Below are 22,818 nucleotides of genomic sequence, written 5' to 3' on the forward strand. Positions count from 1 at the left end.
CTTTTGTTAACAGGTGAGCAGGCTTTCCCTGATAAGCTGTACCTAGCTGGGTTTGTTGCAGTGTTGTTTCATGGAGCAGCCTGGGCTGGAACATAGCCAGGGTTTTCCCCCTAAATAATCATTCCTCACTCCTGTGGTTGGTGATAACTAAACTTTACCTCCTTTCTAATCCTCTAGTCCTGTCGGGACAAGTAGAGCTGCATGACCAGCAGAGCAGAGGGCACTCTCCTTTCCATTCCTTCCAATTCCTGCCCTGTAGGGAGCACCTGAAAAATCAGGAAAGTGTTCTCCAAGTATGTCTGCAAATCCAGCCCTCTCAAGCACATAAATTGACCAGTCTCCCTAGAAGATTACAAGGACGAAGCCAGTCACAGTAAAAACTGAGTATCTCAGAGCGTACTGGGAAATGAGAACAGGGCTTGGTTCCTGAGTAACAGAACAGGCCACTATATGGTTTCACCTGCTTGTCTCTGCTGTATATAAAGGTCAGCGCAGAAAGGCATGCAGGGGAAAAGTTCCTATAAAAGGGGCAAATGTACACTGCAGAAAGTTAATGAAAGTAATAAGGGGGAGGCTTCTAACAAAAGGAGCTGGGGCTTTCATTTTTCTAACTGGGTATGCTAGTAGCTGTGGGGATTACTTAGTAGACTCCTGGAGCAGCCTGAGGGTAGAGAGTGCTGTTTGAGTGCTAGGCTCTTGGTCTAGGTAGCATGGCTTTGCCTTGTTATTTTTAGGACCCTGACAAGCAAAGTGGGTTTTCTGACTACTTAATTATGAGCCAAGGTTGGCTCCACATGGCCTATACATACTCTTATTTTCTGGGGACTTGTCTTCTTTCTTTATGGGGTGGCTCTGGCATGAAAGTACAGCTTCCAAGCTCGGATGAATCCAGAAGGAATCTGGGCGGCTGGGCTTTTCTGCCTTTGCAGCAAAGATGATAGCTGCTCCCTAGCTCCTGTTGTGGCTGTTCTGAATCTTCATGTCTCCCTGAAAGCAATAGCATCACTCATATAAATTGGGGCTGTAACAAAACCACCCTGAGGGGGCCTGAGGATCCTAGAAGGCATATTTTGAATAAGTCAGAAGTGTATCAGCTACTTGTACAGCCTTAAGTTACTCAGCATTTCATCTCAATAGGTTCCCTTTCTAACTAGCATTAGTATTTAATGAGACATGAGCAGCCAAGAAATTCCTTACAGAAGAAGCAAGCTGATTCTTCTCATCTGGATGCTTTTTTTCTTCTGTAATCTGACTGGCATGTGGCTCAAGACAACACAATAACTTGGCTGTTTTTTCCCGTTATGACGTATTCAGAGGAATTGGTTCTTTAATGCCTCTGACTACAGAGGGCCTGACAGCTCTCTCCTCCTTGCTGCTGATTTATAGAAGGCCATTAATTACTGATCTGCTAGCTTTACAAAGGGGCACATTGGAGAGAGTAATGCCTGGGAACGTAGAGTGCAATGTATAAAATCCTTTAGCTGGCTACTGGCAAAGGTCTCTTGAAATGGTCTGTTGCCCAATGAGACCCAGATGAAGAAAATCTTCCAGTTTTGTAACTTCAGTTTGTTTGTGTTTTGTTTGTGTTTTGTTGGAGTTTTTCTATTTTCAGACCAGGGCCATTCCCAGGAGGCGTGGGTGAACGCTACTTTTAGAACAGAGCTGGTTACTAGGAGAGAGAACCGCTTGTAGATGCAGGCTGCTGGAACCACCAAGAACAGATCAGTGCTGGGTTTTTCCATGCTGTCAGGCTAAGGTCTCATGTTCCCAGGACTGCGCTGACCCCAGAGAGTGTGCAGTCTCTTACAAACACAGCCCTGCAAATTGCTGCTTATTTCTGACGGCTGCTACTGGGCTATTAAGCATTCACAGGCATTTAATGGGATAGAAGAGTCAGGGTTCAAGTGGGGCTTGCTTTATGCCTTAGAAGTTAACCTTGCTTTTTAATGTCAATGATGAGATGACCGTCTTTCCTGATGAGCCATTCTGGATGTCTCCCTTGTCCCTCCCACACCAGCACCCAGCCCAGCTCCACTCCTGTTCCTGAGGCTTTGGAGATGCATTAGAGCTATGCAGTAATATAATGGCAGATATCATGCTAAATTGGCCAGGTAGCAAAATGCAGCTGCATCTCTGCCCTGCATGGTCTTCTCCAGCCTTCCAGGACAGGTGAATTAGAGATCTCTATGTGAAGTGGTGCATGGACTTGGGCTAGAGGACAAGATACTCTTCTTCACAGGCCAAAATGAAGGTGGGGAGGAGGAGAGAGGAGTGAGGAAAAGCACAGCTGAGAAGTCAGAGATGCCCATGCATGAGGCAGTGTTCCTGCGCACCGTTGTTCCCTGGTAAACTTTCATGAAAAAGGAAATTTGGCCTGGATACCTAGGGCTGCTTTTAAAGGAGTTTGCCCCCAGATCATCTCCTCACTGTGCTCACCTTTCACTAATACCTGTCAGATCTGTCACCATGTGCTGCACATAGGGGCACTGCCATGAATCTAAAAGCCTGCTGGCATCAGGGAATTCACCCCTTACCACCAAGCTTTTTAACCAGGCTAAGGATCATGTCCCAAATGAACCAGTTTCCTTTTGCTTAAAATTAAAGCTCTGAGCTTGCATGTATGAAGAAACAGATTCCAGAGTGGTGCCCTTAGAATGATCTTTAATAAAATATTATAGTATGCATCCCATGCATAGATAGAAAATTACTTTACATGCTTGTTACTTATTTGCATAATGCTCGTAATGAATACAGTTACATTGCTCTCACATTTAAATACATTTGGCTACTGGAATATTTAGAGAGAAGGGAAACTCCTTCCTTTATTCAAGTAACTAGCAGGAGCCGGTAAACTCCAGAGCAGAAACAGTGGTCACTTCTTGCTGTAGGAGTGAATGAGGCTATGCTGACTTAGTAATACTGGAAGACTCAGATGACTAGTAATGGCATATCTAGCTCCCTCAACTCTTTGTGGGGCTTCTCTTGGAGTTGGTTCATCAGGTACCCCATCCACATAATGCCTTTCCTGCTTTGCCTTCAGTGAGGCTAGAACTGCCTGCTAAGCTGTTTAATTTGCTGCTGTTTCATTTAGACAAGCTACTCCTAGGTTGAGAGACCATTGTCACAACCGAGTGTGGGTGAGTGTGGGGTGGCTTAGGCCCAGATTTCCATATCTGCTTAGGTCCAGTGTATGCATAGGCACATCCCATCCCATAGGGAAGTGCCTGCCTCTCCCTGTGGGAATGAATAACCAGGAAAGGCATCGGGTCGCTAATGCCACTGCATGCTTCAAGGGCCACATCTGAAGGTGACCTGAATGAGAGAGCCCAAATTTCTCCATTTGATTCCTTTGAAATCAGTCTTTGTTATATGTCCTGATGGCTCAGTAACCACCAAGCTCCTAGCATCCAGGAAATTGTAAGCAATCTCTTGCATTGTAGACTTAGACATGATGGGCCAGATCATCAGGCCCCTTTCCTGCTAGCTGAGCTTCCATCTTCCACAGAGGAGTCCTTGGGGGCACCACAGCATGCAGTCCAACCTGCGTCTCCTCTCCCAGCGCAAGAGCAGTTCCAGCAGCCTCCAGTTGGTCAAGCAATCCAGCTACCAAGCTGTTCTTGCTAGTGAGATTGAGAGTAGTCAGGGCTAGAGGAGCACAGAGGTGGCTGAGAGGACCTTCCCCAGCTCCTTGCATCTGCCCTGAGCACAGCCCAGACAGACCTAACTACCTGCCTGGGGACATGCAGTCTTTGTTTCTGCAGGAGGAAAGCTAGAGCTGCCAAGGCCAGCCCCAGCCTCCTTGAAGAGCCCTCTCTCTGGGGTGACTTCCTTGCTTTCCTTCCCCTCCCTCCCAGCATCATGGTGCCCAGACACCAACTATCAGAGGGAATATGGGGATCTGTGGATATACACAAAAAGATGGGGAAGCAAATTCCACAGCTTGAGGGGCCCTTGCAACAGCAGCACATTCACCTATGTGACCTAACACACTGATAAGGAGGGGTCTGCAGATACCCACCAGTCCCAAACTCTCAGAGGAAACTTGGCAGGGAGCCCAGGGCCAGTACAGTGACAGGCTATATACGGGAATAAATTAATAGAATCAAAGTTAAATCCCCCACTGTTTCTGTTGCTTTCTGAAGTCTAGCGTATGTCCCTTTTCAATTTCCTCCTAATCCTCTCCCCGTGCAGGGGAGCGGCTGGATGATTGAATCAGCCCTGGGAATTGCTACTGAAGTTCTAATGTGATTTTTTTGCAGATCAGGCTGGGGGAGCAGAAACCAACTGCAGCTCCATGCGTGTTTGTAGAGCTTTGACCTTGCCAGTGCTCCTCCCCCGGTCTCCTACTGCATGCACGGCTTCATGGTGTGCTTCGGTGACAGCATGTGCTCAAGCCTGTGCTCACCAGCCATTTCTCAAGTGAAGGGCAGGTTGTCAAAGCACGCGGGTTCTGTCACAGGCGCCCCCTGAAATTCAGCTCCCTGCTCATGCAAGCAGCCAATTGCAGCCACTTGCATAAATCCCATAGCTCATCTAAGCAGAGAAGTGGTGACAGATCAGGAAAGGGCAAGCGAGCAGGCATTCTGCATGTGACATTAGGCGGGCGTATGTATAGGACAGCTCCCCCCATGTAAGCACCCACAGGATGAAACAGCAGGTCAGACCTGTTCTCATCCTGCTGGGTTTGTGCAGCTTGTTGTTAAGATACAAACGGCCCAGCCAGCTTAGCAGCTGAGCCAGGCTGGGCTGGGGCTGGCATGATACAGTCTCCCGATCTGCAGCCAGGTAGACCGGGGAACGCTCCAAACTAGGTGGGATTTGTCCCTCTTTTGGAGAGCTCCCAACTCCTCCCCATGTCACACTGCTGCTGCAGGACCTTTTGGGGGAAGCAGCTGGTTTTGCATTGGGTGCAGTCGGTCTTACTATATTCAGCTGAGAGAGACATTTGTCACCACATCCAATGCAGATGTGACACCTTTAATGAGCATCATAAGGGGACAATACTTCCATTCATGGGAAAGGAGCTAGCATCTCCCATGTGGTTAGCCAAGGACAGAAAGGAGGAAATCTGTAGGGTGCCAGTGTCAAATACAGCAAGATTTCCGTGAGGCACCTCTGCTGAGCAGTTGTTTGCTGCACTTAACTGCAACAGGCAAGTTCCTCTGCTAACAGAGATCAGTGTTGATCCTCTAAAGTCACTCAAGCTGTACAGAATTTATGGTAGCGGATGGTCTCTTCCAGTGTCAAGGACCCAAAAGCTACAGAGGAGCAGCTTCCCTAACCCTGATCCACAAACCTGCATCCACCACTCCTGGAACAGCTCTTGCCCCTAGTTACAAACCCTAAATGTTAGAGTGCTCAGACTCCCATCCCCTCCTGCTGCTTCTGCTTCAGAGGAAAATGAACCTTTAACCTGGGCCATTAACAAGAAACAGCAGTGCCTTTCATGAGCTGACAGCCTTTGTTCTCCTGCCCTGTCTGGTGCTAGCAGTCACATGGTGGCTCATACATGACTGTATCATGACGAGTGTGTCAGACCTGGGGCTCCTGTACTGGGGAAATAGTCTTCAAGGTATAATTGCTATTGCTGTTGCTTAGAAATGTGCCCCAGCCCACGCTGGGTCCCCACAGGGCAGTCTCTCCACAGGCCTACAAATGCTGGTTTAAGTCCTGCTGCCTTTACCTGCACAAGGAGAGCTGGATCCTACAACATGGCTTTTCACAACCCGCAGGAGATGACAGTGACAACAGCCCCTTGGCTGCTGTGACCAGAGCCTTTCCCGCGGGGCTGAGCAGCTTTATCCCTGGCTGTGGTTGGACAAGGTGCTGTGGGAGGGGGCAACAATCCAGCTTGTCCCCACCACAGGGCAGAGGGCCCATCTTCCATGGCATCCCTGCCTGCTGCCTTCTCTTGCCCTTGCTGAGGGCTGCTGTCAAAGCTTCCCAAGAGGTGGGAGCCTCTCCCTAGCCTAGACTAGTCCTCTGGCCCTACACCCTGCTGGGTTCCTTGGGAAACTAGACATTAAAATCATTTGCTGTGATATCAGCATAATCTTCATCTGCTGGGCATGAGGTTCTTTGTCAGGAGGAAAGCTGCTTCCTTTATAAGTCGCTTAAGAGACCTGCTCTGAGTCTGCTGGATCCAATAGCCAAAGCTGCCTTTGTCTGCACCGGGCTCTGGATCGGGCCCTAGCTGGGGACAGGGATTAGCAATGCATTTCCAGCACTGCCTTGCCTGAGCCAGCCTGGCTGTCTCATCACCCCGGGGTGGCCTGTCAGTCTAAGCCGCCTTTTCCTGCTAACTCCCAGCAGGAAGTGCACTGTGCCCATGACAAGCGAGCCTCAGAAGAGGCAATGCATTGTCTGACGGCGGGATAAGCCTAGGCAGCGCGGACATGGCCTGGGGGTGAAACACTGCTATTTTTAGAAAAGCATTTTTGTTGCTGGGGGGTTTTTCTTGCAGTGACATTACCAAGAAGTATGAAGCAGGAGCCTGAAAGCCAACCAGCAAACAAGGCAGCTGTCTTTATGCAGAGCCCAGCTATGGCAGATGGGACCTGAGGTATCCTCAGTCAGCACAAATGTAACAATGCAGCCACTGATTTTCCTTCCCATGGAGACACCTGGCTACTCAAGCTCCAACACATATCCCCACCCCAATCGCACCAAGGCCATTTTCCAGGCTTCACGGAAGGCGCCAGGAATTATCCCAGTGAAGTCAATGGAGCGAAGCTACAGTGATATTATCAATAGGGAAGTATACTAGTTCTTGCAGCCTGCAATGTTAAGTCTGTGTGTAAAGCCCTTGCAGGTGCTGTGTCCTGATACTCAAAATAACCCACCTGATGGTCCATAGGCAGAGAGAACTCACAAGGCGTTGGGTGCAAGCGAGCTCCCACAATCAAACCTTATTGGAATTTCATTGAGCTAATAGTTGTTTCATCTTCTCTCAATGAAATGTGTCTAACCACTTTGAAACTCTCTGATCTCCCATTCATTCTGACAGTGAGCTGCACCAGCTAAGCCTGACCTACATCACCAGACATGTCAAAACAGCAGGGCCTGTTAAATAATTAATGATCCTCTTCTGAGGCTCTGAGATGCTGTATCTGTGCGGAGAAAATCTCTCACTGCATTGCCATAGGCCAATGGGCCAAATTGCTCTCTGCTGCACCTCTGCTGAAGTCACTGGCGTTCCACTGAAGATCTGTTTGGCTCCATGTGCCTTTAATAGACTCTTTCTCTGGTTACTTCTGTCTGCTGCTGGCTGTCAGGGCAGAGAAAATAGTAACTTCAAGGTCTGATGTTCACATTATCCCTCACAGCCCCACCAAGCTTGGAGAGAAAGAGAAGACATGAGAAAGGGACACTTGCAAAATGGAAGGAGTAGGTGGGGGCTCCTACTCAGAACAGCAGAGTATGGGCAGAGAGCTGGAAATGGCACTAGTGTGCAGGTAATAAGTGAAAGGACATCAACAGAGCCCCATCACGGGTTTCCAGACTGGAGGGGCAGGAGGGTCCCAGATTGTGGGTCAGAAAGGAATTGTGAGGTGGGAAAAGTATAATTAAAGTCAGAATTTTCTAAAACACCTTTGTGTTGGTGAATATAGCAATATGGTTTCCGTAAGGATCTGGAGATGTAAGAGATTCCCTAAGCAAAGATGAGATCATTTGAGGGCTACTTGTTTCCAATCTAGAAGAAAAATTATGGACAAACAGAACTAACCCTGGAGAAATGCCTCCAGATAGGAGGGGCAAATGGAAAAGGAAATGACAGCTACTTGAACAACTAAACAGGCTCGACATGATAAAGAACACAGGAGTCCAGGGGACGGGGTGTGAATGCAGACATCATGGTCTGTTGTACGCACAGGCACACAGAGGTGACACACCAATAGAACACAAAAAACCCAGGCTAGAGGCAATGCTGCAAGGAATATAGGGTAAAAGGAGCCACTTGATGCCCAAATGCTGCAGCTACCTTAGGAAGAAAGAAGCTGCAGTGCATACAGTGGCTGAGAGCAGAAAGGCCTCCAGTAAAGAAGAAGGAGTTGAACAAGCTCCAAGGTGCTGTGTGCACGTGCACTAGAGGAAGGCTGCCAGCTGTTCAGCTGTTTGTAGCTGCAGCTCTGCTCTCGGATCAACACCCAGTTCCATTCCAGCTGGACTCAGCAGCCAGCTGCAAAGTGATACGCAGACACGTTACACTGGAGAAATGTGCTGCACGCTGGTGATGCACAACAAAACCCTTCCAAGGGCAGTAGGCACGTGCAGGTTGTCAATTGGAAGGTCATGAAACCAGGGGCATTATAGTTTAGTGTTTATAGTAACTGCCAGAGGAGCACTGCTTAGGCAGGACAACACGGAAGTATCCTCCTAGTGAGGGTAGAGGGGGAGGGCAGTCATCAGGAGACCAGTCCAAGTTTCTGCTAGAAGAAGAGAGCGTCTTTCAAAGAAAGAGGCACCTAGACAGCAAGCTGAAGTGAGACAGAGACCTCCTCTCTCTGCAGCCTACGTGACTGCTGACATGCAGATGTTTCATTAGCCCTGGTGGAGGCACTGGAGAGGGAACACAAAAGTCTGCAAGGAAGAGTCAACACACACCAACTGAAACTAGCAGTGTAGTTCAGCAGCCTAGAAGGGCTAAACTGAGGATGTGCAGTGATCTAATATCATAGAACAGAACACAGTATTCTCAGGAAGGATCTACGGTACCTCTGGGTACAGCACACTTGGTGTGCGATGTTGGCATGCTGAGCTGAAGGAAGCATTCAGTCTCACCTTCATGCTGGTACTGCTGGGTATGAATGACAATGGGCATCAGCCCAGCCCATTTTGAGTCACTTGAATTAGGAACTAGCTGAGGATGCTATCATTTTAAGAGGAGGTGTCAAGGTTGAAGTGATCCAGGACCATAAGATAGAGCCAATGGACAATGGTGCAAGGTGGGCACAGCATACGGTTGACTGACAGCAGGAAAGTGGCCAACCTCATGACATCCCAACCCACGCCTTCCCCAAGAACCTACTTATTATGGGCACCATGTCTCAGCATAGATTGCTGCTCCAGCCTCTGGGAGGTTAGCCATCTGGAGGCCATCCAGGGAAATCTATTGCCAGGAAACACATTTTTCAAGTTATGGCATCTGTATCACATGATGTGTTGACAATGGGCCAGTGTAGTACATGAGGATTCACATGAGTTAGCACCAGATGGGTATTTAAGCACAGAATACTTGTTCCTTGGTACCAGCCAAGACAGTCAGCAGTGAAGACAGGGAAGAGACTGATGGCAAAGGAAGAGCAGAGAGGAAGGGATTCCTCTGTGGAGCAGCACTGGGTCATCACAGTACTCCCACTCAAGGATGAGATATACCCCAGCACAAGGACTGGTGGGTGAGGTCAGAGGCTCTGTTCCCCATGAAGTATCTGGGATTAAGCAGAGCAGTAGGGAACATCTAAGAAACTGAAGGGGTGTGGCTGCTTGGGAAAGGCCATGGAACAGTTTGGAAAGCTTGGGAGTCAGAAAAAGAAGCAAGGAGCATCCAGGAAAGCAAGAAAGCAGCTTGGAGAGCAGGGGAAATCTTAGAGAAAGGAGGCTGAATCAGCAATAAGTGTTGTGATTGCAAAGGACCTGCTTGGAACCAGCAGATAGCTCTTGTTCTCCGAGTTTCATTTCCAAATGGCCATTGCATGCAGCTGGGCATCCAGGACAAGAGAATTTCTCCAGAAACCTGTAAGAATGAAGGCCAAAGAAGAAAACCTGTTGGAGGTCACCAACATATGGGCTTGGAGCACATGTTTAAGTAAAAGCCAGGGTTTTTCATTGCTTTGGGGCTTTGTCCACACAGTGGTGAAATCGTCTCTTCTTTCTGTATCTATCAGATCCCCTGCAAAGCTGTTCTTCCATGGGTCTGCCCATCAGAGCTCTGGCACCCACTCCCAGCCTAACCTGAAAGATGTGGCAAGATTGACAGATTGGCTATGGGCAGTTATTCAACTGGCTGGCATGCTGGTTTATTCAGAATATGCCACGCCACTCGGTGCCAGCCGGGGGAACACTGAAGGATGGGGAATCACCTCTCTCCTTAACAGAGATCTCTCCAAGGACTATCTACATGGTGCCACAGAGCCATGGCAAACTGCTTTCTCTGGCTCTCCAAAACATTGTTCTTTGGGGGGTGCTCTCTTATGACCACAACACTTGGCTGCCTGTGAAAGTGAACGCATTCTCATTAATGAAGGCGAACAGATGTGCTGATATTGTGGCTCTTACAAGGACACCTGAGCACCATTCCAGCCTCAGCTATGCACTGGAAGAAAACACATATTTTGATGTTACCTTCTCTGTGATCCCACATGGTATGTAGACACCATTCACTTTACCACCCTCATTTCTCCTCTTCATCCACTAAGGAATGGACAGGAAGTGATCAGTTAGGATTTCCCAAGGAAGAAAGCTGTAAGCAAGCTGTGGACCCAGTGTTTAATGTCAGCTCAGGTTGGGTACTTGTGGGACAACCAGTCAGGTTTAGGCTTGTCCCTCTGACTGGTTCTTTGCAGAGATTATTTCACCATACCCTAGCCCCCAGGAAATGTTCCCCTTGCAAACACAGGGAGAATTTGGAGTTCATGTGTTTCAGAGTGGTGGGTGGGAAACGGGAGCTAAGTGCTCAGCACTGACATTGTGATAGGCCAGACAGAAATTTGGGCTGCAGGACGTTGGAAGGAGTTACTGGTGGCCAGGCAGACCAGGTCTTTCTGCTTCTTGATTTGGTTCTTCACCCTTTTCTTTTCTTTTCTAAGTCCTTGGTAACTTAATTTTATTTCCTAATTGGCATTTGGGGGCTCTGACACTATTGCCATTACTACAGTGAATACTGTCATTCAGTGCATGTCCTAATGGATACAGCTGCTGCCTGCTGTCACCACTGCAAGGGTTAGAAACAGCTAGGACCTAATGGGCATATCTTGTTGACTCTTGATTTGTCCTTTGCCTGGCAGAGAAGTTTGTCAGATGTTGCGCACGGTGTTAAGGAGGCCAGATGGACTTTCTTGTAAATCTGGGGCAGCCCAGAGCTATTGTCATTCTAGTTCTGGTGGTTTTTCTTCATTGTCCCAGCACAAGGGCAGTGCACTGTGCAAGCATCATCTGGGGTGTTTCATCTCCTGTTTACTTCCAGTGCATAAGAGTCAGCAATGGTAAAAGAGTGAGTACCATTCTGACCTGGTCCTTCAGGCCATGTGTGTCTAGGAGAAAACACCCTGGTGGAATTGTCAGCTCTAGCTGCCGTGGGCTCAGTGAGCAGGAAGGGTATCTTTGGTCAGGCACTGGCGGTCTGGCTTGCTTCCTTCCTGGAAGATTTCACTTGGAGCCTCCGAGTCTTGATTCTGGCTGGAAAAATCTTCAGTGTCCTCTAGCTCCTTCTTGTCGCTGTTCCTTACGGCAGCCTCCAAGGCTTTCTGCTTGCGGTAGAAGTGGGAGAATTTGTTGAAAATGATTGTGATGGGCAAAGCCACCACCAGGATCCCGCCCAGGATACAGCCTGAAGCTGCCAGTTTGCCAGCCACGGTCACTGGCACCACGTCTCCATAGCCCACAGTGGTCATGCTGACTGTACCCCACCACCAGCAGGCCGGGATGGTGTCGAAACCAACATCCTCCTCTTTCTCGGCTGTGTAGGCCACTCCAGAGAACACAGAGACTCCCACAGCCAGGTAGAGCAGCAGGATGCCCACCTCCCTGTAGCTGTGCTGGAAAGAAGAGCAAAGGGAGAGTCAATAGGGACCAAGACGTTCTGTATACAGGGCCAGCAAACAAGGACTCACTAGCAATTATGCAAAGCAGGGTTTCTTTCTCCCTCTGTCCTGAATATTCTGATTTTCATGTTATTACATTTCTCTGGGTGCCATGAGGGAAATGACTTTTTAGGAGCCCATTCCCTTCAGTCTGACCTACCAACCTCCTTCAACCTACTTGGGCACCTTAGACCTTGCAGTAAAAGTCTTCTCTTCCTTATCCCATACATAAAGGGGACCATGGAGCATGGGGAAGCCAAGCAAGAAGGGATTGGGAGTGGAGGGGCTCACTTTGCAAAAGTAAGTCATGCAGCTAGGGCCAGCCACTGAGCCTTCACTCCCCCTATGTGTGAGAAATGCCACCGGTGGGACTCTCTGAAATCTGACCCAGATCATGCCTCTCTCACGAGGAGTTGCCATGCAGAATTGATTCCAGGATCAATCCACAAGGCCCTCAAACCCCGTGTTATTTCCCACATAATCACTGTGAAAGATGAATGACTCAGAGTGGCCAGTGAGTGGCATGCCCAGCACTCCTGGCATTTCAGCACTGAGCTGCTGGTGGGCTCCAAACCATCCAAGAGTCCAGCAGTGCTCTGGACTAGACTCCAGTTTGCATTCAGCTGAAGGCAAACCTACCTGTTGGCCGCGGCATTTGTCAGAACCATGATTGATTTTTCCAGTGGCAAATCAATACCTGTCATCCTCTTCCTTCATGCAGCATGTAAGCAAGCATTCAGAAGAGGAGGGAAGATCTGCAGGAAGAAGGGAGCTGAACCACAGGTGAAACACTGCTAACAACAGCACAACTGCAGGGGAGGTTGTGAGACAGCGTGGCCTTCCTCTTCATCTAAGAGGAGTTTGATTAGGTGGCTAGTCTGGCATTCTCACAAAAGAGTCGGCCCTGTGAGGAAATGCCCCATCCTCCCAGTAGCAGCAGATTAGACACACAGCTGTCATTGCTAGAGCAGCTGCAAACTGGGACTAGAGAGCAATGCAAGAGTTCCCTGCCCCCACGACAAAACACTGCCTGTACAACACACGGTCCTCGGGGGCAAGGGGTGGGGAGCAGTTTTCAGGTTTGTAACTCAGATACAGGCCTGAGACGTTGCTTTATCACTGTGTTCAGTGGAGGTTCTGCAACACTGGTAATCGCAAGAGCCCCACAGATACCTTTCAACCTTTGCTGCCATTGTGAGGGTCAGATGCACATACTCCTCGCCAGCGCAGGAAGGACCTACAGAGGGTATGGGCAGTTGTGACAGACTTGGGAAGAAGGCAAAGAGGTCCCCTAGATGTCACCCTGGTTCTCGGCAGGAGCAGGGTCCAAGACTGAGGACTACACAAATCCGAGCAGTAGCAAAGCTTCCTCACATGCGTGGATGAGCTTTATCTGGCTCAAGAAGTCAATGAGCCAACAAGAGGTAAAGCATTGCTGGACCTGGTACTGGCCAAAGAGGATGACCTAGTCAGTGACCTAAGAATCAATGGAAAGCTGGGTGATAATGACCACCAAGCTGATCGCCTTTACTATCCATCGCAAAGCTGGCAAGTCAGTCAGCAATGCAGAAGTCCTCAGCTTTAGGAAAGCTGACTTTGATAAGCTCAGGAGGCTCATTGTTGAGGTCCTAAGGGACCATGACTCGACAGGAAGAGGAGTCCAAGAGGAGTGTTTGCTCCTCAAGGGAGCAATCCTGACAGCACAAGGGTTGTCCGTCGCATCTCAGAGGAAGGGTAGCAAAAGGTCACAGCAACCCCCTTGGCCCAGCAGGGAACTCGAGGACCTCCTATGCCTGAAAAGAGAGATTTATAAAGGATGGAAGGCTGGAACCGCCACCAAGGAGAAGTTCTCAGCACTGGTCCATACCTGCAGGAAGCGGACCAGGAAAGTGAAGGCTGCAACCGAGCTTCATCTGGCTTCACACATCAAGGAAAATAAAAAGTCCTTTTTCAGATATGTAGGGAGTCAGAAAAAAAACAAGGGGAACGTTGGACCCCTGCTGAACCAAATGGGACAACTGATAACCGACACCCAGAAAAAAGCCAACCTGCGTAATGGGTACTTCACGTCGGTCTTTCATCAGCCCAGAGGGACCGCCCTGCCTATAGCATGCTGCGGGATGGCCAGGGTGAGGGCATATTTATACCCAGCATTGGTGTAGACCTTGTAAAGGAACACCTTGAGAGGTTGGACACCTTCAAGTCAGCTGGTCCTGACAGATTACACCCTACGGTACTCAAGGAGCTAGCAAGTGTCATAGCCCAAACATTGACAAAAATATTCAAAAACTCGTGGTGCTCAGGTGAAGTACCTGAAGACTGGAAGACGGCTAATGTGGTACCCATCTTCAAGAAAGGGCAGAAAGTAGATCCCAGGAATTACACGCCAATTAGCTTGACCTCAATCCCTGGTAAGATTCTGGAGAAAATGATCAAAGAGACTCTTCTTGAAAAGCTGGCTGATTGCAACTTCCTGAGAGACAGCCAGCACAGGTTTGTCACGGAGAGGTTTTGTCTGACCAATCTTATCTCCTTCTATGATCAGGTGACATATCACCTAGACAAGGGAGAAGAGATTGACATTATATATCTGGACTTTAAAAAAGCCTTTGATCTGGTGTCCCATGATCTCCTCATGGAAAAATTGACCAACTGTGGCCTTAGCTACACCACAGTCCGATGGCTGGGAAATCGGCTCCGAGGTCGGACCCAGAGAGTAGTGGTTGATGGAAGTGAATCATTATGGTGCTCCATGACCAGTGGTGTCCCCCAAGACTCTGGCCTTAGAAAGTGGGCAGATATAAACCTGATGATGTTCAATACCGAAAAATGCAAGGTACCCCACCTCAGCAGGGGGGGGAGGTCACTGTTGTGACCTGTTATCACACTTATAGACTTGGCAGTGCTACTCTTGCTAGCACCACTGCTGAAAGAGACTTGAGGGTCATGATTGACCACAAGATAAACATGAGCCACCAATGTGATGTCACAGCTGGTAAAGCAAACAAAACTCTAGCTTGCATCCACAGATGTTTCTCAAGTAAATCTCAGGAAGTCATAGTCCCACTGTACTTGGCCTTGGTGAGGCCACAGCTGGAGTACTGCATCCAGTTTTGGGCTCCACAATTCAAGAAGGATGTCGAGAAGCTTGAGAGAGTCCAGAGGAGAGCCACATCCACGATCAGAGGGCAAGAGAATAGGCCTTATGAAGAAAGGCTGAGAGCCATGGGATTCTTCAGCCTGGAAAAGCGCAGGGTCAGGGGTGACCTGGTGGCCACCTATAAATACATAAGGGGTGTACATCAGGATCTGGGGGAATGTCTGTTCACCAGAGCGCCCCGAGGTATAACAAGGACCAGTGGTCATAAACTCCTCCAAGCCCGTTTAAGGCTGGACATAAGGAAAAGCTTCTTTACTGTCCGAGCCCCCAAGGCCTGGAATAGACTCCCTCCAGAAATGGTGCAGAAGTGGTGCATTCCCTCCAGAAATGTTTGGATGCTTATCTTGCTGGGAGCCTTTGACCCCATCTGACTTCCTGCCACTGGGGCAGGGGGCTGGACTTGATGATCTTCAAGGTCCTTTCAAGCCCTAATGTCTATGAAATCTACAATGAACAAGAGTGGCCCAGAGGGGGCCACAGGGTTGCTGGGGGGGAGCATGTGCACACCAGGGAAGCAGCCCCATGAACATATGAGAATGGCCTGAAGGAAGCAGCATGGAACATGGGCTGAGTCATGGAAGCAGCACCAGGGAGGCCACAGAAGTCACCTGAGAACAAGGGAATGAATGCCAATAAAAGTGGATAGGATAACTAGAGCCAGACCAGGAGCTCCCACAGCCAAGTGTCCACCTTCCCCCTCTCATTGGTTAGGTACAACACTCAGGCTTGTTCTCGAGACATCGCACAGTTCTCAGCACCTTCCAGAACAGTATTCCTGAAAATCTCCATGCACTTGGCGCAAGGGATTGGACAGCCCTGGCACCCAGCCCAGTCATCTATGAAAGCCAGGGGGCATGGCCAGGTGCTTGGTCAGAACACAAGTTCTGAGTGACCCCTTGTGGACAACTCTCCAGACTACAGGTTAACCCATGAATTCCTAAACCACATTGACCCATAGTCTGGATGAAAAAAATTTCAACCTGCACAGGCATCAGGTGAACCCAATGCATTCCTATGTCAGGCTGACTTGTAGTCCAAGCAGCCAAAGCCAGGCACTAGGTCAACCCCAGGCATTCCTTCGGCAGGTTGACCTGTTGTCTGTGGAACTGTGACTGAGCTACAAGTCCACCCAATGCATGCCTATGGCAGGCTGATCTATAGTTCAGAAAGTCGTAGATGGGCTACAGCCCAATACAATGCATACCTATGGTAGGTTGATCTCTCATCTGGAGGGCCCCAGCCAGGGGTCAGGTCAACCCAATGTGTTTCTATGGTAGCCTGACCTGTAGCCTGGATGACAATTTTTCAAAGTCCTGCATGGGCATCAGGTCAACCCAATGCATTTGTATGGGAGGCTGGCCTGTAGTTTGGAGAGCCACAGTTGGGCACCAGGTCAACCCTAGGCATTCTTATGACAGGTTGACCTGTAGTCTGGGCAATTATTTAGTTAACCCCTTAAGGGGCTCTCTTTCAGGGTATGGAACCAAAGTCCCACACGGCCTGTCCAACCTATGTGACAAAAATACAGTGACGACTGCCGTGAGCCATTGGCAACCATGATGACAACTTCATGGTTGCATAATCATTAGAAGACTCCCACTGAGACAGCAGTGCAGATGGGGAGGGAAAAACTTAGATATGAAACAAAAAGGACAAAGAAATAAGCAAACTCAGTCCACAAGGGAGGGACTGCACCATTGATTCCATGAAGTCTCATATATTCCAATGACCTTAAGAGAGGACCATGGAGGCCACCTAGATCTTATCCCATGATTAACCAAATGATCATTTGGTGCGTGGCACAATACCTACAGCAGCTAAGCAGCACCAAACTATGGTAGGGCTACCACAATATACCACATGGCACTGGTTGGAGCTTGATGAAGTCCATAGTGAACTGGGCTACAGAAAACAGGCACATTACACATGGATCCAGTGAAGAGGATTGTGCAGGGAGCATCCACAGAGCTCAAACTCACATTATTCATGTGAGCCATCTAGGGTTTGACGTCATGCCTGCTAAGCAGTCCCCACCCACAGCAAGGGTTGCCAACATGTAGCAGTGGTTGGGACTTGATGGAGTCCTAGTGGCTGGGCACACAGCCAGACAAATGCCAACACAATACCACATGGTCTGTGGTAGTTACTCATCCTGGGCAGAAGAGGTGTGTGTGGTGATGCCCATAAGGTTTAAAACCCACATCATTCACCCAAAATGGTTTTAGGCAGCCACCAAAACTGCCTGGAATAGGTGCCACCTTACTCCCCCCTGGCAATGGCTTGCCCAGTAACTTGTCCTGTCCTCATATGTTGATTGATTATTTGACTCAGGAATTGACACGTGCAAGACAGCAGATGCCAAATACAGTCCTGGGCACGTGCCACCCAACCTGAGCTGCTGTTGCAGCTAAGAATGCGTCCATAGCATGCTGAGCTGCCAATGTCATCGCCACTCATCGGTGTCATGTCAGGAGGGGAAAGGCAGGAGTGATTCATAAGAGGGGGAGAAATGCACAGTCACAGGTGCAGGACAGGAACAATCAAGCAGCCTGCTATTTATAGACAAGGAATAAGTAACAGATAGGAACAGACAGCAACATAATGACAGCGTATGGAAATCGAACTACATGGCAGTGCAGCCAGCTAAAAACCGCAGCTCTGACCCAGCACAGTTCGGAGATGGAGGGAGAGTCTGGGCACACAGTGGGACACCTGCTTGAGAAACCAGCAAAAGCACAGGAAACCCAGATACAAATGAAGCAGAGAGAGTACCAAGGTGCTGAATCTCTGCATGCTTGTGTGATTTACACCTGGAGATAAAGGGATGCAGCATCAGGAATCACTAATACACTTCTCTTTATACAGTAGCTGATCTTTTACTATCAGCTGCTTTTTCTCAGCCTGTGAGAAGGGGAAAAATATTAGCATGTTCCCAGCACGTGCAGACAAACTCTTCTTCCCAGCAGCCCTGCTGTTGCTTGCTGTACTGTGATCTCCTCTAATAACATTCAGAAAAATGTTTCTTTCATCTTGGCAGGATGCTGGAAATCACCAAATGGGAAATTTGCCTCTCAGTGGAATAATTTCCCTGTGAAGCTGGCAAGAGAGGAAAGCTTTAGAAGAAGCAGGGGTAGAGGAGATATCTCCCAAAGAAGAGGGGAATATATCTTCAGTACAGGCTTAACTTGGGCTCTATCCTATGATTTTTGTCCAATCCCTGCCCTCCCCTGACAATTTTTCCCACACACAACCTTTAAACCCTGGCTTATTTGTGCTTTGAAGGACTTGCATAGGTAGGGGTCCAAGGTCTATTTTAACTTGATTTGGGAACCCACACACTTGGCAGAGAAAATGCAAATGAAGCCAGTATCATGGAGGTCAGGTTTTGATAGTCCTCCAGTGCCATCCCCAAATTCTCTGGGCCTGTAGCTTCTACCCTTCTACCCATGCCTTTCTCACTCATCTCCAATATGCTGGATGCCATCTGGTAATTTAAATGCATTTGGTTCATATTTAGCCCTTCATTTAACTCAGATGTTCCACAGCCACAAATATCCCCAGGGCCGATGGACATCCCCTGATTGGTCCTGGGGATATCCATGGGCTCCTGACCTGGAGAAATGTCCTCTGTTCAGTCTCTCCCTGCAGAACCGTAGGCTAAGGAAAATGAGTGCACTGTGGACCTCTTGTTCCAATAGCCAGGACACTGTCCTGCTCACTGCCATTCTCCCTTGGAGTCTGCACATGGCTCTTGTCAACTGGGTCACAGCTTCTGAATTTAACTCACCCACAGCTGGTATGCCAGCAGCAGTTTGAATAAAGCATTTCTTACTTTAATATGGGTAAATGGATTAATCACCTGGTTTAGCTGTATGCTATACTGGCTGCTGGTAGGAGGGAGAGCTGAGGAACTGACCCAAAGTGCTTGATAAACTGTACAACTCTTAGTTACAGAAGAATAACAGCAAACAGTGATGCTTCCATCCCAACGGTGCCTGCAGCTGCACCTCCTCCCCCTCAGCAGCACATATCAGCCTGCAATGTGAGGACAGGGATGCCCAGAGTTTCCTCTACATCCCTTTCCTGAATGGACCCAGCCCCAGTGAGGACAGGTGTCTCTTGCCCAGGCCTGCAAACAAGCAGTGTCTCAAGCCCACTTTTGGTAAAAAGTCTCTCTCTTGTCCTTGCAGACATTGTGCAGGAAGTAGCATGTGGCAGCAGTGTTCACAGCAATGAGCATATAGGTCTTCTAAGGACACTCAGGAAATTCCTACAATACCCAAAGAAAACAAGTTGTAGAGCATCTCGGTGTACCTGAGAGGTAAGGTGACTTAGCCCCTGTACAGTGCTTGGCAAGGCTGCTTTCTGGTATTCAGGGTATCTTATTTAAATCTAACATGAGTATGCCTATGCAACATGGCAGCGTACTGCACAGAGGTACCCTTAGTGAGCCCTGGGACACAGCCCAAGGAATCTTAGGGGTAGACCCAGATACGAGTAGCCCCAATGCTGACACAGCTACACAAATCTGAGCAGCTTTCAGTACAGCAGGCATCATGGTCAAGCCGAGGGGCCTGGACTCTGGTATGTTCTGCAGCAAAGACATATTCAGGGAAGCCCTTTTTTGTTTTAGAAATACCAGCCTGTGCCAGAGGAATGGTCACTGAGACTTTTACTACCAGACAAACCTAGGAATCTGCTGTGCCTCTCAGAACAGGGCTGGGAACAGCTTCATATCCCTCTAATAAGTTCATTCTTCCTGCAGAGATTGATTTATGTTCCAAAGGCAATGTTGGTGTTATCATCTACGGCAGGAGGGGGGTGGTGACAGGTAGCCTGACAGCTGCTTGCCTTTAACAACCTCCTTCTTTTATCACAGGCAGAGGCTGCTTTTGACAGAACCATGTCACCGGTGGGCACTTGCCAGCCCAGATGGTAGATACACCAATCTGGGGTCCTTTTGTCAGCTGTATCACGACAGACCCATGATAAGAAAATGAGAGCTGGTGGATCTTAGAAATCAAGACATCTTCTTGTCTAGATAAGAAAGTTGCACTAGCAAAGAATTAACATTTGATTTAAATGAACATTAGTTCAGCCATTAACACGAGCTGCAGGTCCTTATTTTGGAGTAAGAATGGCTTATTTTGGTTTCAAGGCATTTAGGAGCAGGGTGACTGAATGGAACAGATCCACTTCCACTGCAAGATCAGGTTGTCCACACAGCTGTTCACACTGCTTGAATGGCATGAGTCACAAAGTGGATATCATTTGCAGGGATCTGGTTTTCTGTTTCTCACAGAAAAATGGAAAAAATGAAACCCTGGATTTTCCCTTTTGACTGAGAAAAAAAATCCAGATTTCTCATCTTAATGGAGAAACATATGGGTTTTCCATTTTTGCAGAGATCTCTATGCAGGCTGGCAGAGTTCCAGGGGCTCGGGTGCTGCTGCAGGGGGCAGGGGCGGCAGATGCTGGTCCCTGGCCCTGTAGCCCTGGCAGCTGGGGACCCCCTCTGGCAGGGCTGGATGGGGCAAGGGACTGTGGTTGAGGGTTACCAGCAGGGCCAGGGGGCTGTAGTTGGGGAATGAGGGGCACCCGCAGTGCTGGGGAGCTGTGGCTTGGGAGTGAGGGGCCTGGACCTGCATCCTGGCGAGTGTAGGGGACAGGGGCAGCTCTGATTTTTCATGAGAAAATCCAAAATCAAATACCAAATTATATAGTATTTAGAATTTATTTTATTATAGTGACCGAGTCACTGGTAGGCTTCCAAATTTATTTAAAACTGCAAATATATCAATAAAACATTGTGGTCAGTTGATAACTATATATATACTAGCGTTCCATTTTAATCACAGATTTTGGGGTCAATCTCAGAGAATCTGCATTTTTGTCAGAGAATTTGCCATTTTTAAACAGCTAAAACCAGGATCCCTGGTCATTTGTTGGTGCAACTATATCATATAGGCAAGTACTAGCAGCGGTGTGCTCATAGTACCGTTCTAACAGGACGTCTCACCATACAGTGTGCTAGAGCTCTTCTGGTACTTCTTATTAGTAATTGTTTGCCCAGATGGGCACCTCCCTCAAAGCCCTGGACATTACGGACAGCAGATGCCTATTAAGTGTCTGCACTGGCTCCAATAGGTAGCTTCCAACTGCTCCCCTGTAGGTAATCATTCACGTTACAATTGCATCCAAGAAGCCCCTCAGCAGGGCTGCAGGCTGAACACACACAGGAAAAAGACAGTGCCAGACCCCAGAAGCTTACAGTCTCATTTCTTCAGTGCTCTACCCAGTCTAGCTTCTCTATGCATTTGCTACTGGGCTGTTCACAATAGGCTGCATGTGAAGCCCTGCAATTCTGACCTACGGGCCTCCTTGTTCCACCCCTGTGCACAGTGCAGTCACTTATCAAATGCCCAGGGCTGAAATGACACAGGGCACCACAGGGACTCAAAGTGGGAGGGTACACTGGAGTGGGGCAGTTCCTAGCAGAGAACTACCTGCTTTGGAACATCAGGATCTACTAAATGAAGATGCAAGGACTCCTGGTTTCAGGTCTCATGACACCCACCCAAACCATCCACAGCATCCCAAATCACTGTAAAGCAGTGGTTTTCAACCTTTTTTCATTTGCAGACCCCTAAGATATTTCAAGTGGAGGTGCAGCCCCCTTTGAATTGTGAGTGTGGGTATTCACATTCTATTAATTGATCATAATCATCTTTTGTGGACCCCTTAGATATCTGTGGACCACTCCCCCCCGCCAAGGGTCCACAGGCCACAGGTTAAAAATCACTGCCCTAGAAAACTTTCTGGCTAATACCTTGAAGCACCATCACCTGCCTCCTGAGGAAGTCTCATTCATCCCTTTTTATTCAGGAGGAAGGATGGATGACATAAAAGTTGGGCCTGGCAGGATCATCAGAAAACCCCAGGATTACATAAATACATTACACACTTAGTAATACCACAGAATATTGTTGTCCTGAGTATGTCTGGGGCTTTTCATGATGGCTTCCACTAAAAGGAGAAATAGTTGATACAAACCAGGTATCTTTGGTGCAACCCAGTACATGTACAAAGAAAGCACCCGAAGTCCTATTCCCGCTTTCCAGAAGGAACGAACAGTAGCAGGGAGTTTGTTCAGAAGTCCCCAGGTCTGCCCCTCCAGCCAGTACTGTGCCCAAAGAGCTATGTCTCACTGTTCCCCCATAAAGCCAGGCTCATGACCAACTCTCTGTTTCTCTTGGCTGCAGTGTTTGCTCTCTTTCTCAGTGTGCCCAGCTCACCGGGCAAGCTGGTAGCCTCTCCACATTGGCAATCGGATCAGATGCAAATCAGAACCCTGGACAGTAACTTCCTATTGTTTCCGACTATCACTGCATAAAGGGGCAGCTCATTGCTCTTCCTGCTTAGCCTGAAAGAAGAATGCCTAGTGCACCCATTGCCTTTACTAGCTCTATCAAGCAAAGACCTTTCTGATGGGAAGCTATTAACCCTTTCCAGTGTAACAACACTAAACAAAAGCTATCCACTATTTGTCAGAGCTATTCGCATTTTTCTCCCTGCTCTTCTGACAAATCCTGCTGCTACCAAGCAAACGCACTCCCCAAACCACAGAGAACCTCTCCCCTCTGTCCTGTCCAGAACTTTTCTTTTCTCACTTAATTCCATGTCAGTGAACGGTGCCAGAGCATCTGAAATCTCCTGTCTATCCACTGAGCAGCAGTAGCGCGGCTCTATCCTTCTCCACACAGTCAGCTTCATATCATCTAGCGATCAATTCTTAAAGGACATGGCATTATCAGAGCGGATAACTGTCTCTCATCCATCACTCACTGTGATCATCCATTT

The 22,818-nt window shown here is 48.5% G+C and overlaps 1 protein-coding gene across 1 annotated transcript in view; it reads right to left on the reverse strand.

Moving 5' to 3' along the window:
- Positions 1 to 2,644: 2,644 nt before the first annotated feature.
- KCNS1 (potassium voltage-gated channel modifier subfamily S member 1) overlaps positions 2,645 to 22,818 on the reverse strand; it is a 30,144-nt gene continuing 9,970 nt past the window's right edge. The window contains exon 2 of the mRNA XM_019539636.1: positions 2,645 to 11,753. Coding sequence (XP_019395181.1) covers positions 11,298 to 11,753 — 456 coding nt within the window. The 3' untranslated portion in view covers positions 2,645 to 11,297. The remainder of the gene's footprint in view (positions 11,754 to 22,818) is intronic.

Source organism: Crocodylus porosus, unplaced genomic scaffold (genome assembly GCF_001723895.1).
Source record: "Crocodylus porosus isolate Cpor-Errol unplaced genomic scaffold, CroPor_comp1, whole genome shotgun sequence".
Taxonomy (NCBI): domain Eukaryota; kingdom Metazoa; phylum Chordata; order Crocodylia; family Crocodylidae; genus Crocodylus; species Crocodylus porosus.